Raw genomic sequence first — 16,732 nt, 5'->3', positions numbered from 1 at the left:
GGGGCAACCAAATTAGATTCCACGAGTCAAAATTCGCCCCACATGATATTCCGCTGAGCAACGATCTTCTACATATGGACACAGAGTTGCAGGCTGCCGTCAAGGATGCTCATGCCTTTTTTGAGGACTAGGTCTAAGTAGAAGATGTTTTTGATGTACGACGCTGCTTAGAACCTCTATAAGTAAAATTTTACAGCGTTTCATGAATGGTTAGATACAGGGGTAGATCTACTATATAGGAGGCGTGTAGCGCCCTCGTAAGAGGGTTGAAGGCAGACGTTAATAGTTCAATATATCTATCCTGACATTCACTGTATATATGACCTCAATCAAAGGTACAATATCTGACATCCACTAATGGATGGATAATTTTAGCTCGCTCACCGCTTACCACTATTAGGTATTTTTAATCATAATCGTTAGGAGGAAGGTTGACAAGACTTCGCTGCTGCGTCTCGGAACGCTACGATGAATAATGGTCTAGGATTAAGTCTCGGGTAATTATCTGTTGGGCTACTATTTGGGGAGTTTATTTCCAAAGGCGTTATGTCGGTAATTCAAGGTTTATATGTTTGAGGGATATACGATTCTTACCAGTGTTGGCGAAGTCTCAATCATCTCTCAAGCGTTGGTGGGTTGGGAAGACTTAAATTAACCAACCGATTACCTACCTGGAGTTTAATCAACCTCTTCCGTAGACCTAAGCAAATAAATGTGTTAATAATAAAGTTTTTAATTAATATCAAGTTCTCTAAGGTTTAAATTGCGTTTTACAAGTAATACATAAGTTTCTTTACTCGTATAAACTCCTCCATACTACCGAGTTCCCACATCTTATGTATACTGAGGGTTAGGGTTAGGGTTTGTACTGGTTACTATACTCAGTGGGGTAGTATGGCAGCAAAGCGGCTAAAAGAAACTTAGTAATAACAGAGGTGTAGTGATTAATACTCAAGGCAAAGCTGATAGAGTGGACATTTTAACTAAACTACCTAGTTATAATAGCCTACTAAAAGGTATTGCGTAGCTAATTGTGATTGCCTTCTGTGTGAAGATTCTGTATTGGATGTTTAGAACAAAGGATACTTTCGGTATGTCAGTATAGCCGCGGGCTTCCATAGCTATCAAAGGGTTAGAGTTCCTTTTTGACTAATAAAATTGGTTTGTTGCCCTTTAGTCCACATCGTGATGTTCTGAACAGGGTATACTGGAAGGCTATAGGAAGGCTTGCCTTCCATTAATACTATAAAACTAATATTCGACTGAAATATTATGAATTCACCTCCAAGCCGAGTTCCTAGAGGCGGAAGGGAAATAAGCTCAGTATTCCGTACCTTGAAATTTGTCGATTTATGGCAACTCAGTACTTCTTCGCTCCCTAAAAAAGGGGCAAATAATGCCAAGTGGAATAATTATAGAGGACTTTCGAGACAAAGAATCGCCTAGCCAACTATATACGGAAAGGCAATTTACTATATTAGTACATGGAAATTCCAGGCAGCTACATTAGTTACCTGTAATCCGTAGTCCGTCTTTGAAAGATACCCCTAATAAGTGGAGGATCTTAGCGACATCATATGTAGTTTCTTGGCATCCAGCTAAACCAGCCAAAATTCTCGCCGGAAACTTCGTGTTTAAGTCAAGAGTCCCACCAATATTTTCTCCCAGAAAAGATTCACGGTACAAGATCACGATGCTTTTCTCGGAATGGTAGCAACCGCTTTCCATTTAGTGTGCATTGATGCATACGCAGGCCGCAGCTCGTGATCGTTCGAGGCTCAGCGGCTTCATCTGAGTTGATAATGAGGCTAATTCTGTAAATGTGCATAGAAAGCTCTGGCCTTTTGATTGGTAAGTTGGCTCTCTATTGGCTCTAGAGTAAAGACTACCCCAAAGTCAACCGTATTAACCGGCATCACGTTACCCGGTTACCATGTTTCAAGTCCTTCTATGTCAGCTGTACGAGCGGGCTTTGCAACCGTGAGATGACCGTAAGCAGCATGGGGTTATATTGGGCGATGCAGGTTTGGTGGATAGCACCCAATAAATGACTAGACAGGTATGTATATCGTATCGAGCTGGTTAATTCGGTTAGACACGCATATTTTTACAATATCTGGCAGACATAATCTAGTCGAGATCTACAGAGCTGACGAGGGAACGGTCAGACTTTCAGACTTTATCTCCGAACTGGAGTATTCAATGGACATTTTACCCCATATATTTCCCATTATGTTTTCTAGAATGTCTATTTTCTCTTTTGGTTCCTTGTCAACCGCGCCGTAACTGCAACCCGGATGTTTTCTTCGCCATCACGATATGATGCAGTCGAGTTGGACAAATCATGGAACTACTATGCGGAATAGAAGATCTATCGCCTTAGCCGTTATACTTCTCATCTTAAGTCTATGGTTATTACAAAGCCGGTTCGACGTCTATTCGCAGTTACACAATGGTCCGAACTTCCGCATCAAACAATCTCCCCGGGAGACGGCAGCGAACGCCACACTAGGGGTAAGTGGTCTTTTATTAACCTAGACTGTTCCAACTCTGTTCCAACTTCGACAATGTTAACCCGCGCATAGTTCCAAAAACTAGTAGCGCTTTCGAATAAACCGAGTTGGAGGACCCGAGGCCTCGAAGCTGCCGCTAAACTCACCGACCTCGAGTTTACAATTCCACCCCAGGGGCAGAATTCCGACGAGCTAGTCGAAGCTTTCCGGAACCTCGGCGCAGATAAAAAGGGTGCCAAGCTGCCAGCGCCCGGCTCGGCCAAAGCTTGGCTTGCGCATCTTGATCTACTCAAATATGTGATAGCATCAGGCTTCGAGACTGCGTTTATCGTGGAAGATGACGTCGACTGGGATGTTCGGATCAAGGCGGAAATGAGACTCGTGTCCGATAATGTTCGCGCCTACATGGGTGTTGCCGAAGACGATCCTACACCCTTTGGGACCGACTGGGATGTCCTATGGCTTGGCCACTGCGGCTCAAGCATCACAGACGACCTCCCCCCGCCTCGCGTTTTCGCGGATGATACCCGCTGCGAGACTCCACTATACTCGGGATGGTCAAAGCGCTTTTTAAGGGACAAGCTGACTGAGGGCCATCGTCAAGTCCAGGCAGCCCACATGACTGTCTGCACTTTCGGATTCGGCGTGACGAAGAAGGGTGCGCAGAAAATGGTACCTCTTCTATCGCGGGGCGGCAACGAAGCGTTTGACGTTGCGCTGTCCGGATATTGCAAGAAGGAGAAACTGAAGTGTATTGTTGTCAACCCACAACTATTCAACCATTACGAACCTCCAGCCGACTTAGGATATGTCAGTGATGTTCATGTTGGGGACGGGCACAGCGAAGGGAGTGACGATTCGAGCTTTGAGCACACCAAAGGAACGACAGGGAACATTATGAAGAGCGCTCGATGTGACGCGCTGTTCCACGACGTGTGTATGAGGCCTCCTTCAGAGATATGAAGTTACTAAGGCATTTTCTTTCCTGTTCCACGTAGCATTATAGACGGAGCGAATTATTATAGAGATACCCAGGGTTTGCGCCAGCTTACTTGTAATACTTCTCGAGAAGTTGAGCTCGAGAGTAAAAATATACCGACCTAAAAGTTTGTCTATCTTGACTATGAAAATGTTCTCATAAGTAGTAGATGGAACTTCCTAGGCAATGGATGGTATGACCCCTCATGCAGATTTATATCCCCGACGGAGGTTAGTGCCATGGATGGAATAAAGTATTACTTTATTTAATGTTATTAACTCAAGAAAGTCTACCTACTACCGAGGTAGATACACTTAGTGCATTACCACGTCACGCTGGACCTGGATAGCAGTAGTGGAAAGATTCTTGTTAGGATCTTGCTGATTTTCTCGGCCACCTGTGCCAATTTCCGTCGTAACGGACGACTTCATCCAATTGTAATAGGCCGTCGGCCTATGAGAGGTACGAGCTGCGACATGAGCACACGGCGGCGGGGTTGGCGAACTTCCTCCGTAGCTAGACAAGCTTTCACGCGCTCTCCCAGCTTCCAGTGAACCGTCTGAACTGTCGAGACTGTCACTAAGACGTGCCTGTACGCCAAGGTAATAAAAGAGTTCGTCCTTTCCTTTCATGTTCGACATTCTGCTTGCGTCCGAGTTCCCACGCATATGTCTACTCCCTCTCTCTGCGCCTACCATGCACGAGTTCCTTGCCGGTTTATGTAGACGATTCGAGAGGGCAGGAATCCATTTTGAAACTAGAGGTCGTAGTGTAGGTAGACATGCACAGATGATGCCCGAGCATAGCTCTGTGATGGACCAACTAGATCCCTCAACATTTTCGTATGAAAAGTCACCCCCTAGCTGGAGAAATTTGATGCGGATGACGGAAATAGCACACGTGCTTAATCACCCATTAGCTTAGTCCGATTCAAACACCAATTGGTATTGTAACTTACAAGAAGCCGAAACTAAAGATCCCAATAAGGACAAGTCGCTGAGCCTTAGGTAAATGTAGATGTCTGAGAACTGGTAATGGCAACACGAAAATTGCAATATCAGTCGCAATGTTGCCCGCTGCGTTGATATACCATTGAGGATAATTTCCTATACAAGACCCAGCTGATTTCTCCCAGAATCCGGAAACCGGATCGCAGATAAAGATACCGACAGCAATTTGGGACATAGACCAACAGCCAATTAGTATCATGGCGGTTATCAATGTCGTCCGCATTTTCTTGATAGCAAGTACCCGGTAGTACTGTGTCAAGAACGTCAACTTCACGAACATAAGTCCCGTATTGTAAAGCGTAATAGAGACATAAAAGCCCTAGAATAATGTAGTCATTAGTGGCAAGCTACTCTCACTGGGGAGAGCAGGTAACGTACCTTTAGATAATTCCTACGTTGTGCATCGCTACCCAGATCCCACACATGCTTACCAAGCCCGTTACGTGTGTCTATGAATAATGAGCAGCCGTCCATTTGATCTTGAGGCTTGCTATGAAGTACTTACTTGTACATTGGGAAATTCCTGTTACTAGAGCAAACACCTTCAAGTAGGAGCCGAGTCAGCTTTTGCTAGCTATATATTAGGTAGTTGTACACAACTGACCCATGCAGCTAATACCAGATAGTCGTCGACACCGACTTGTTTGAGCATACAGGAACGAGTATAGAATCGAAGCCCTATGGCAGCTGTAGCAACGGTGCATACGAGACACACTACACCGATGAGTACAGTAGCTCTATCATCATGAGCTAAGTTTAGAGGATCAGCTGATGAATCCATATTAGCTGTCTGATAGCCAGAGAGTCTGCAATAGGATATAGTTTTCGAAGGTCTTCTACATCGGACTAAGAAAGCAGCTCGTAATCTGCTCGTTCTTCAGGAGCTCTTATAAATGTTCTTCGACATTTCAAGTATAGCATCATCGGAAGGGAGCTAGCACCATCCCGTTCCGGGAATAATAGCGAAAAGGCCGGATGGTGTTCATCCTAATGAATATAGAATGATGCGGAGGGCGGGGTGTTTCTCCAAATAGATGGAAGAATTCTAGAATGGAAACGGATGAACTTTGGGGCGCATCAAGGCTCAATAATCAATATCGAAGAGCGTCGTCACTATTCAGCCATCCTGCTTAGCCAGCCAATAACAGGAGTGCGGAGAGGAGAAGCACATGGCAAAGTGCCGGATCATACTATCACACATGGCGTTCGTCACTTATACGGAAATATCTGCGCACGCTTCCGAGTCTATATAACCTCCCAGGAGCCCAATAGGGTAACTACCAAGGATATGCACTCTCCGCACACGTGGCAGTATGTAGGGGACCCTAGTATGGCGAATAATGTAGAAAGTGGGAGTATTGAGCGTGCAGACAGACTTTGCATATACAAGTCTACGTTCTTAAGACTCAAGTATTGAATCTCAAATCTACACTAGCTCGTATGGTATCAACTTGGAAGTTCGACTCAAGTTTAATAAAAAGATATAGGCGTTTTGGAAAGCGGAATGCCATAGATGTTCAAGCTGAGGTTGTGAGCAAAGAAAGTTATGAAGAGATCAGATTTCTCCCCGCTCTACGGAAGTAGTGTAATGGTGGGGTTATGAACCACCCCATAAGAGGTTCTTAATACGAAGTACAGATACTTAATACATGTAATTGTACAATGTAACAGAGCTAACCGAACTACTATACCTGTTCACGTGAGAATTATTTCCTTAGATATAAATAGCATATCAGAAACTTCATTAGGTGTATAGTACTAGCTTCCTTGTCTTAATGCATCGTTGCTCCTATCGTAGTCATATGTAGTATATGAAGTGTTCTTAGCGGGGTAAACCAACGATGATAAAGAACGATACGATGTATCATTTCTCCACCTAGCTAATTCCCAGCGGGTCGGGACGCTATTAGCGTCAATGCTATACCAAGTACATTACAAGCCTTGTACTTTATCTGTTTATGTAAAGTCGAACTTACCTGAGTTGACTCACACCGAAGAGTCATTGATCGTTCACAAATCATGCAATTATTCATAATGGGGAAATGGCGAAGGAAAGTGGCGCAGCTCTGCCATAGTGGTACCTAGAAGTACCTAATCCTTACGGCTACCTACCTCATATACTACCATAAAACCTCACCACTTCACCTAATACCGTATCTATCTTCTGGAACATTAAGGCCGATATAGTTTTCATTCCTTGAATAAACAATCCTGACCTATTCCATTTCATTCGTTTTGGCAATCATTATCCTTCTTTTTACCCTTTAGAAGCTATGGCTACTCCAACTACTTCAACAGGCATGTTAGCCGACATGGGTAGCAGCCCTGACACAGCGCTGTGTATTATTCCGCCGAAGCATTTATGGCCAGAGCTAGACCACTTGAGGATGATCTACGACCCAGCATTCAGAAAACGGCCACCGCATATCAATCTTGTATACCCATTTGTTTCGGTAAATAACCTGCTTAACGCTTCGAAATCAATCATCTCCCTGCTCGTACAGCGGGACCCAGATCATCCTTCTTCGACAGATATACAGTTGGATAAAGCAGGTTTCTACACCAATGACGCCAAGGACACCAAGGAGAGGAAGACAATTCACTTCTTGTGCGGCAAATCGCCATTGTTCTTTACAACTCTACGGAGCCTTCTGCTATCATCGCTAAAGCGAAATCATAACTACGATGATCAATTGCGTATGACCATTGGACAAACAGACGATTCAAAACACCCGCTACATAGATTTGCAGTACAAATACTCGAGCATTTCCCCCCCTTTCAGTGGAGGGCTGAAAAGATTTATATCCTTGTACGAGACAAGGACGAGACCCGGATCGATCCCAGTGTCCCTAGCCAAATGAAGATATGGGGAGAAATCGATCTAAGTACTTACACCTTATTAACAATGCCAAATCCTGTTGGCTTCTACGAAGACGAGGTGGTAGCTAGTTCCGAAAGTAACGAACAAAGTATTCGGTTAAATTGCCGTCCGCTAACGCGCCTCCCGTATATGTTTTCTGATGAGGAATTCAAATGGATTCAGCAACAAAAATATCCTGCTGCTGAGCAGGTATCCCCAAGTCCGGAATCTCTAGTTGTTGCAAACTATAATGTCCACGCGGAATTTCAATATCCCCCAACTCGAGCTCGATACCCCATCATAATCCAAAATCTACTAGATGCGCGAGCTCTGGCGGATGCTCTAGTACTAGAAGAAATCACAGACGACTTTCTCTCATATATTTGTAAAGATAAGAGGGTTCGGGAGATTTACCCCTTTATCTCTAACGGCCCCCCTGATCAAACTGATATTGGGCCACTTCCAAGCAGTATTAATATTGTGGTTTTGAGCAAGTGGCCTTTTTCTTGGAACTTACTATCGCTTTCCGGAAGCTGTAAAGGCTCGGTAATCATACAATTTACCAACATTGGGAAATACAAGAGGGGGGCTTTCGTACCGGCCATTCTATCTGCCGTTCATCTTAGTTCAGGCCTCACAGATGCTTCTATACAGAGAGGGGGGCAGGAATTATGGTGTCTCCTCTATTATCTCTCCAAGGAATACCCTCGAAATCCTTGGATATTAGCTGGCGGCTTCAACATTCCGACTAGTGTATATACCATCGAAACGGCAGTCAAGAAGAACGAAATCTCTCCGGATAGCAGAAATATCTCAACTATAGTTGAAAAACTATTCATTAATATGGGGTTGGTAGACACCTGGGCTTCTGCATGCGTTCGATACGGTGATTTATCGAAGTACGATCTAAGGCAACCGGATTTCGAGAAAGCTTTAGGGGGTGAAAAGGGGGCAACTTTTGATCCAACAGCTAACCGTCTTGCCGAAAGTACTACTCGCAGCGACTTCGATAAGAGGCCACAACGCTACGACAGGATTCTAGTAAAGGGAGAAGACTTTATTGTAACAGGATTCAACATGTTTGGCCAGAGAATGGGAGCATCGCAGACTGACTCTTGTGTTGACTCTAAGGATGATGACTCTAAGGATGATGACTCAAACGTCCAGCTTTCATATGGTAGTGATCATTGGGGGATCAAATGTTCGCTAAAGGTTTCTAAAGATGCATCAGTACGGCCAACCGACAGTAGCAAAACCACCTCCGCTCCGGTAAAAACCAAGCAAGAGCAGATGTTTGCACCTCAGCTTGCCGCATATCTTTCTGAGCAATCCGTATTCCCTTCCGATATTGATATTGCGATGAGAGAAAGTGCGTTGTGTTTATTGAAAGAGGTTATAATGCAAGATGAGGATAGCCTCGCTCGTGGGGTTCCAGCATTCATGCTAGTACCTGTCGGGTCTTATGGACTGGGTGTCTGGACTGCGGCGTCAGATATCAACTGCCTTTGCATTGGACGTATCAGTCCAAAAACTTTCTTCGCACTAGTCATTCAGCGGCTTCGTAACGCTGCGTGGAGGGGTATTAAGATCTTACGACGAGTAGATGCCCACTCTGGCACAATCATCGGGCTGGCAATCGGCCATATCAAAATGGACTTACAATATTGTTCAGCAGTTTCTATCACCGAGACGTGGCCAGCCGCGCTGGCGCTACCACCAACCGATCCCGTTTTCAAGTTACTACAAAGTACCCTAGCGACATTAAAGCCAGTGCGTGACCTGCATCATCTCCTTAGCACGATTCCAGACCTTGCGGCTTTCAGGCTATCATACCATGCAATAAAATGTTGGGCAGAGCGGCGTGGTATTTATGCTGCGCAATTTGGCTATCTTAGTGGTATCCAGATATCGATACTGCTGTCGCGGGTGTGTAAGCTACTGGTAGACACATGTGGCTCTGCATCAGGTACCAAAACGATATTAATGACCTTTTATCACCATTACGCTGGATTTGATTGGAATAACTCTATCGTTCTCGACCCGTTCTTCCATAAAAGTCTGAGTTATACGAGAACTGAACGGGAACATATGGCCATCCTAGGCTTTTATGGGCCTCGTCTGAACACGGCACAGAATACGTCAGTTTCTACAGCTCATACCATCATTAAGGAATTGAAGAGAGCAGACTCAATACTATCAGGAACCGAGGTGGTATGGGCCGAGTTCCTCAGTGGGAATACAGGCATAACGGAATTTCTAAGCACGTATACGACATATATTAAGATTACTGCTCGATTCTGGGGTGTGTCTCTTGCGAGGATAAATAAGACCTTGGAATGGCTAGAACCAAAATGCGCCTCACTTTTGGTCGGTCTGTCTACTCCTTCTCCCCTGGAACACAACATAGTACTAATGCGAGTATAGATATCGGCAAGGTAGTACCTGACATACATCCCAGAATCTGGCCATCACGCTTCATAAACCAAGACGCTTATGAAAAAGATGAGGAATATGAAGGGCATTATCTTATCGGCTTGGACTTGGAGTTAAAAGAATCTACCGGTCTGCCGACCGATATAGCAAGAATACGTTCTATGCAAGCCAGTTTGGATACCTGCATAGGTGTCTTTGAAGCTCAGGCAAGCAGGGACGCGAAGTACTTTGACCCCAAGTCATCCTGGATAAACGCTACAATAACTCCGCAGAATGAACTTGGAGAGCTACGATTGGACGATCGGGACTGGGGAAAATATATGGTAGAAGCTGAGGATGAGGATATAGGCGATTCGGAATTCTGGGCATCTATGGAAGCGGACGAAGCCAGAGAACCACCTAAGAAGAAAGAGACTCGTTTATCGCATAAGCCAACGTACGAAGGGAAACTTCGATCTGCAGGTGACGTTCTAAATAGGCTTCGGTGGGATCAAGCCATGGACAGTAGCGACTACATAATCGGCTACGAAGATCGCTTCTCGGGAGCAATGGAACGGTCAGTTGACTCGTGGAAGTCGGATACGACGCACGAAGAATTCATACCGGAGCACAGGATCCTATACTTCAAGCGCAAGAGCGACGGGACGATCGTGTGGGATAGGGAGGAGAGACGAGATGAGATATTCGGTAGCGGGGCCTCCAGTCTTGGGCGCTAGGGTAAGACATACCTGGGTAGGTATTCTACGCGTTGTTTATTGGTTGTTTTTGGTTTGGTTTTACTCAGCGTCAGATGCAAATATGTAAATACCCCTCAGCGGCTTCCAACTTGGATCGTCGTTATATTAGCGTGTTTTGACAGCTCAGAGATATGTAATCCGCCTTGACCCCCCTGGCGTGTGGAAGGCATCTTACTGGTGTGATGGATATAGTCGTAAGTAAGCTCCCAGCCGTGCCAACAGAATGGTAGCCAATCCTTCCGAGTCAGGTGATGGAAATCTCATGCGCGTCGGGGAGCGTTGGTGAGGTTTGAATGCGACGGTTTCGCGTGCTACTTGGAATAGGTATTTGAACCTATCAGCCTATGTCCCCCCCTGTCGTCATAGTTCGCTATTCGCGACTTTCCCCGATCGAGTAGTAATTTCTAAGCGAACTGCAACCCCCTTTTCCTGGACCCTGGTCTACTTTTCTCGGTATCGTTTCCTTCTTGTAAAATAATCCGACTTTTGACATGTCGATTTTTGAAGGGGGGGACAGGGATGGCGGGGGAAATTCTCTAGGTAGGTAATCCGTAGTTGGGAATGATGTGGTGTGATGACGGGTACCGGTTTGTTGGGTATTCCCCCGCAGCTTTCTCCTCGTCTTTGGTGGTTTGGTGTTACATGGTACCTTAGTAATTGTCTTAACGTTTATTTCGCTTTTGGGATTCGAAGTGAGCCCCGGTTGGGAATTGTTGGTCCTTTTGTATGGTATTAGGTTAGTTACCTTACCTTATATATATGTTAGAAGAAATATATGCTAATAAAGAGTACTTAGCTTCAGTATTACGGCTGGAATACATACATAGGTATATAGGGGTATCTTAGGGAACCTTGTTATAGATGCGGGATCTAAGATTTAAACTGCCGGGTTTTATGGGGTTGTGTTACCTGTTTTGTTGACGCTAAATGAGCTATGTACCTAGAGGTATGTATATTCTTTCGGGTTGCCATAATAGCCCGAGTTTACGAGAAGTTCTAATAAAATTAAAATAAGGTAACTTCCAATAACTATTATAAACACTTTGGAAGCAAAAGATACGTATTTTACTATAAAGATAGAAGTGGATACTGGGAGGGGCATAAGATGCATCCAATAAAATTGCTTTAAACGTGCGCACAAACGAACTTTGGGCATACGTGCATGTAGGGATATTACTTTTACTAACTACCTCTTATTTTACCTCTTACACGACTTCCTTAGGTAGGTAGTCGTTTGCTTTTTCTCAGCTGTCTACTCTGTAGTTAGGCAGAACTCGTAATGCTTTTTAACTTTTAGACTAGAGGGTAGAATGTTTCATTTAGTCGGCAGCTTGGTCTACTTACATTGAATCCATCAACTCGACTCACTCACTGCGCTTGTTTCCTAATAACTCGTTCTCATAATTCTCCACCTTATTTTATTCTGTATTGTTCTTTGGTATGAGATAGCAACAATGGCCTGGAGATGTCGAGACTGTCATAGAAGCTTCGCTCAATGGAGCTCTCGGGAGCAACACCTCGACGCGTTAGACCACCGCCCTCTTGACTTCGAGTGTCGCTGCTGCTACCATGTCTCAAGTAGCGAGGAAACCCGCCAGGATCACGAAGCCGAGGACCATTTCCACTGCCACGATTGCGACAGAGACTTCCAAAACTACAATAATATCAAGATGGTGAGATGGAGCAGCTGCCAGTTAAAGACACCATCGAGATTAACTTGGGCTCCAGCATCTTAACTCCCGCATTCACCGAAAGGGCAGGATTGCATGTCCTTTCTGCAAAACGGACTACGTCACCGCGACGGGCCTCGCGCACCACCTTGAAGGCGGACACTGCCCCCAGGCTTCATTCCTGAACCGCGATGAAATATTTCGTGCAGTGCGGGCTAAGGACCCCACCGGAATCCTCTCGAAGAAGCTCATCGGCTGGCATGGTTCCTCCACATACGAGGCCTCAGACCAGACGTGGAACGGCCATGCCTTCGAGTGCTACTTCTGCCACCGCGATTTCGTGAATCTCCACGCCTTGAACCAGCATTTAAGCTCGCCTGCTCGTAAGTAATAGTCCTAAGTCCCGCTTCATGTGGCCTGGATTAGTATAACTGATATGTCGACCCATGTAAAGACCAGCAGTCATTGTACCATTGCCCAAACCGTAATGCTTGCGGCCGTGACTTCAAATCTCTAGCCGCCGTCAGTAAGTGGTATTTCCGGCTTTGTCCTGCTCTCTGATCAGCTTATCTCGTCACACATGCTATCCCCCTTAAGCCTATCTATTCGTGCATGTGTTCTCAGGAGAGGGCCTCGCCACTGCATCTACCTATCTATGAGATATCCTCAAGTGGCCCCTCCTGACTTGTACAGTGAACCACCTTGAGAGCGAAAGCTGCGCCTTTACACGTTTCGAAAACGTGCAGAGAGCTGCCATCAACCTTATCAGCGGGGACCGACGCCTGACATTTGGCTGAACGCCATGCCATAATATTGATAGCGACTTCGTCATGGGATGTTTTACTATCCTGTCTCCTCGTCATAGACTCGACACAGGTTTCGCATAGCTTTGCAACCCTTCTTTCACACCGTCGTCTATCTGGGTTATATGTATGATTATATGTCGAAGCGAAGTCGGCAGATAAACCCGCCAGATTTTGATATCTTAGGACCCGGGGACGAGTCCGCAGCCACATAGCCGCATATGTAAACGCTCCACTCGGCTTAGCACGGCTCTTCTTCAAGCACCGAAGGAACACGGGAGGAATCTTGTCCCGGTAAGACCGGCCAGAAACCGGAGCTGTCATGTATATGTGGTGCAAGGTACAGTAGTTAATAATAACACCTGAGTAACTTAGCACCCCGGACTGTGTTTACAATCTTCTCACCTACAATCTTGGGTCTACATCATGATAATCGATACAACTGACGTATGACTCAACTTCTTCAGAATCAACTTTATTCATTCCAGGCTCCAATCATTTCCTCACTACGTCGACCGTTCTCTCTCCAGCTATGCAATCCCCATACAGGCAGCTGGACTAAGCGGGGTAACCCATCGGATATGCGCAGTGACATATAAGACGTACAGTAAATTCCAAAAGACGGATACTAACATCACGTATACAGACCGGTCAAGGTCGGTTAACCAGTAATTATTAACTATATCTATGTCATTTATAACATACATCCCGGAATTTTATAATGTTTGATTATACGGCTCAAAGGTATAAACACCAATGCCGCAGGTTAAGTAAGGAAACGGTGGAGCTGTAAGATCCCGTCTAGGCTGAAGCAACGTGCCGAGAAGGGGACGAGGCGCAAAGACGGAAAGTGACGGACGAGATGAAGAGAGAATCAAATAAACGGAGACATTCTCATATATCTAGGTGCTTGGTCAACCCTTGCAGTCTATCAATCGACCTCGGCAGACAATCGACTTGCGAACCATACCCTCATTACAAGGAGAAAGCCTTCGACTTTCGAGGTATAATATATTAAATATTTACTAAACACAAGAAAAATGTACTTTGAAAGTAAGCTTCCGTCCTATAGGAGCACCTCACTAGCTGGGTCGAGCAAACAGAAATAGAGGGTACAGCGGGCAATTCTAGCTATTTCCGCAGGACTTGTACGATTCGTCCCGCGCGGGGAAGTCGAGCGGGTGCTTAATTGGAGAACCTATTATGAGTACATAATTGGGATATAGGAAATGCCGTACGCGAAGGCGATACTGTACAGGTCTGGGTGTTTAGTGGAACTTCTTGTCTTGGATCCCGGGGAGCCGAACGGCAAGATCGAGATCATCGGCCGCCTCTTGTCGCCGGTGTCTGCGGCAGAGGTCGGGACTATTAGATGTATCGGGCTAAATGTAAGTCTTACTCGCCGTTGTGGGCAGATGGAAGGGCCGAGAAGTAAGACCCTGGGACTAATCTTAACATAGGATGTAACTATCACACGCTAAAGAAGCGGATAGTAAGTAGATTCTTTGCGTTTCCGCGATTTTCAGCCTCAAGGATTCTGCCAATAGACGCTCTGCCGTTCCAGCTTCTTACTCTTCCCTTTCCCCGTCCCTGCAGGAGGAAGTGCTAACGTAAGATCTATAGTGAAGGTTCCGGACGTACCTCTATTAGGTATTCATGTAAGTCGCGCAAGTCAGGCGTACGAAATCTAATTCCATATGCGCCTAGCATGCACTAAGGCAATCTCTGACCTGCATGCATTGTACTAGGAAGCCGGCTACGGCACGTACCGTCATCCCGAAGCACACGTTAAAGGACGATAGTGCGGACTACGAAGCTGAGCTCGCAATCATAATCGGGAAGACGTGTAAGGATGTGAGCGAGTCAGAGGCGCTGGGCTATGTTCTCGGCTACACGGCCGCCAACGAGGTATCCAGCAGGGTAGCACAGTTGTCGCAGAGCCAAGCGTGCTATTCCAAGGGCTTTGATGGCGCTTGTCCGCTAGGCCCGGTCCTTGTCTCAGCAGCAGTGGTGCCCGATCCCAGCACTTTCACCATTCGAGGGTTAAAGAATGGTGAACTGGTGCAGAGCTCCAGTCTAAGGTGAGCACGTCGTCGTAAAGCAGAGTCAGGGGTATGCGCGTTAGGACTATGATAACTAATCTTGGTTCATCCAGTGATATGGTCTTCAACTGCGCGAAGCTGGTAAGCTTCGTATCGCAGGGGACCACACTACCTGCAGGGACCGTCATCATTACGGGAACGCCTGCAGGAGTAGGCTTCGGAAAGAAGCCACCCAATTGTCTTTACGATGGTGACGAGTTCGTGGTGGAGTTATGGCCTCATATTGGAAGTTTATACTCTGTGTTCGAGACCGAAAAATAGGGGTGTTCAGCACGCATGCTGACAGCCACCGAATCGTAGAAGCATCGGAGTAATATGCAGTGTAAGGATGGCCTGGAAATAAAATGTCCGTATCACGTTGTTGGGCAATGAGGCCTATGCGAATGATAGGGGTCAGACACGCAAATGCAAGTCGTGTTGCCCAACAGGAGGTGATGGTGGGTCGTGAGATATCATCGCCCACATCTAGGAAAATTTTCGACGAATCTCGGGCATGACCGGATATTGTTTCAGCCTCGCGAGATCGAGGAAGCCCTCCGACAGCGGAGCCGCATTTGATATTTTCAATAACTCCGTAATGATTTATTCGATCTCGTCCTCGTGGTCAAATTTGTATGCCGAACATCGGGCAAACAGAGTAGAGTATTCAGTCGCATGTGCTGAAAAGCGATGCTGACTAGCTCAGTTTGGCTCAGACTCATTCGACGCCAGTGAACCGTAGCCTACCGCGCAGTATTTATTAAGACTAAATGTTAATAGCCTGAGCCTGACAGGGGTTCATATGCAATGAAACGTCCGGAAAAGCGGATTTGATTGCCGCATGCAAAGAGAATACCACGAAACGACGTCGATTTTGGGGAGGGGAATAAAAAAAAAACACCATCCATTACCTCGGTCTCAGCCAAGTACCATGATGTGTACACCATCATAAGAGAGATATTGGCTGATACCCCAATGCATAGTGAACACCATGCCCTTGCTTCCTGCATGACACCCTCAAGTCCCCCGACTAGTCCTCCAAGTTTGGTTCATTGACGTAGTGCAACAAATACATATCTTAAAGCATTGGCCAAGGGATCCTTTCTGGAAGATGCGGAACTTATGGCTGATGTCCCAATGGACAGCAAATCCCATCGAGCTAGTTAGGCATGTAGGTATATCAACCTTATTATGTCCTTTATCAGTATTATTTTTCCTTTATAAAATATTCTTAGCTCTGGCCGCTAAGGCTGCTGAGATACCCGTCTCATAAAATCCGGGACTAGGTAGACACTTCAGGAAGGCAGCAGATGATTTTATTCGCCGGAATAGGCACTTCTGTAAATCTGCAACTTGGCGTGCCTGCAGCGCCTATTTGAAGTGAACCACAGTAGGCTCAGCCAGTGTCGTTCGAGTAATGTTCAGAACGCGCGTTAGTTGCCGGGCCAAGCCAACCAAACGATAGGCTGAGCAGGGTTTCCTTGAATGTCAAACGGCTCCTATTCATTTCATCAACGGAGAAAATCGGGAAAGTATACAATAACATCCTCATCTTGAATTGCGCAAGACATCGACTTTCAACCGAGTTTGTTCAGTTCTCATGACCGACTATTAGTGTCGTTTATAGATCATTGTGCCTATCAGA

At 45.8% G+C, this 16,732-nt stretch overlaps 5 protein-coding genes across 5 annotated transcripts; 4 read left to right on the top strand and 1 right to left on the bottom strand.

The window, feature by feature from the left end:
• The first annotated feature begins 2,002 nt into the window (after window positions 1-2,002).
• On the top strand, window positions 2,003-3,641 carry F4817DRAFT_63138 (glycosyltransferase family 25 protein). The gene is made up of 2 exons (XM_049307697.1): window positions 2,003-2,514; window positions 2,586-3,641. Exons 1-2 carry the CDS (start codon window positions 2,320-2,322, stop codon window positions 3,474-3,476), a joined length of 1,086 nt encoding a protein of 361 aa, XP_049160403.1. The 5' UTR covers window positions 2,003-2,319; the 3' UTR covers window positions 3,477-3,641.
• F4817DRAFT_63116 (uncharacterized protein) lies at window positions 3,642-5,422 on the bottom strand. Its single transcript, XM_049307696.1, has 5 exons — window positions 5,107-5,422; window positions 5,008-5,044; window positions 4,881-4,951; window positions 4,451-4,821; window positions 3,642-4,395 (listed from the first exon to the last, which is right to left on the bottom strand). The coding sequence occupies exons 1-5, from the start codon at window positions 5,281-5,283 to the stop codon at window positions 3,807-3,809; spliced, it is 1,245 nt and encodes a 414-aa protein (XP_049160402.1). The 5' UTR covers window positions 5,284-5,422; the 3' UTR covers window positions 3,642-3,806.
• Window positions 5,423-6,814: 1,392 nt separating this feature from the next.
• F4817DRAFT_357889 (uncharacterized protein) lies at window positions 6,815-10,512 on the top strand (the record flags this gene model as incomplete). Its single annotated transcript, XM_049305963.1, has 2 exons — window positions 6,815-9,734; window positions 9,788-10,512. The coding sequence occupies 2 exons, from the start codon at window positions 6,815-6,817 to the stop codon at window positions 10,510-10,512; spliced, it is 3,645 nt and encodes a 1,214-aa protein (XP_049160401.1).
• Window positions 10,513-11,875: 1,363 nt separating this feature from the next.
• On the top strand, window positions 11,876-13,268 carry F4817DRAFT_62703 (uncharacterized protein). The gene is made up of 4 exons (XM_049307695.1): window positions 11,876-12,206; window positions 12,262-12,586; window positions 12,658-12,729; window positions 12,897-13,268. Exons 1-4 carry the CDS (start codon window positions 11,988-11,990, stop codon window positions 12,998-13,000), a joined length of 720 nt encoding a protein of 239 aa, XP_049160400.1. The 5' UTR covers window positions 11,876-11,987; the 3' UTR covers window positions 13,001-13,268.
• Window positions 13,269-14,235: 967 nt separating this feature from the next.
• F4817DRAFT_314624 (uncharacterized protein) lies at window positions 14,236-15,369 on the top strand (the record flags this gene model as incomplete). The annotated part of the gene is made up of 3 exons (XM_049300433.1): window positions 14,236-14,394; window positions 14,714-15,087; window positions 15,162-15,369. The coding sequence occupies 3 exons, from the start codon at window positions 14,236-14,238 to the stop codon at window positions 15,367-15,369; spliced, it is 741 nt and encodes a 246-aa protein (XP_049160399.1).
• Window positions 15,370-16,732: the final 1,363 nt, after the last annotated feature.

Source organism: Daldinia loculata (genome assembly GCF_022478755.1).
Source record: "Daldinia loculata strain CBS 113971 unplaced genomic scaffold F4817scaffold_16, whole genome shotgun sequence".
NCBI lineage: Eukaryota > Fungi > Ascomycota > Sordariomycetes > Xylariales > Hypoxylaceae > Daldinia > Daldinia loculata.
The sequence above is the reverse complement of the archived record's forward strand: the minus strand, read 5'-3'. Positions and strand labels throughout refer to the sequence as shown.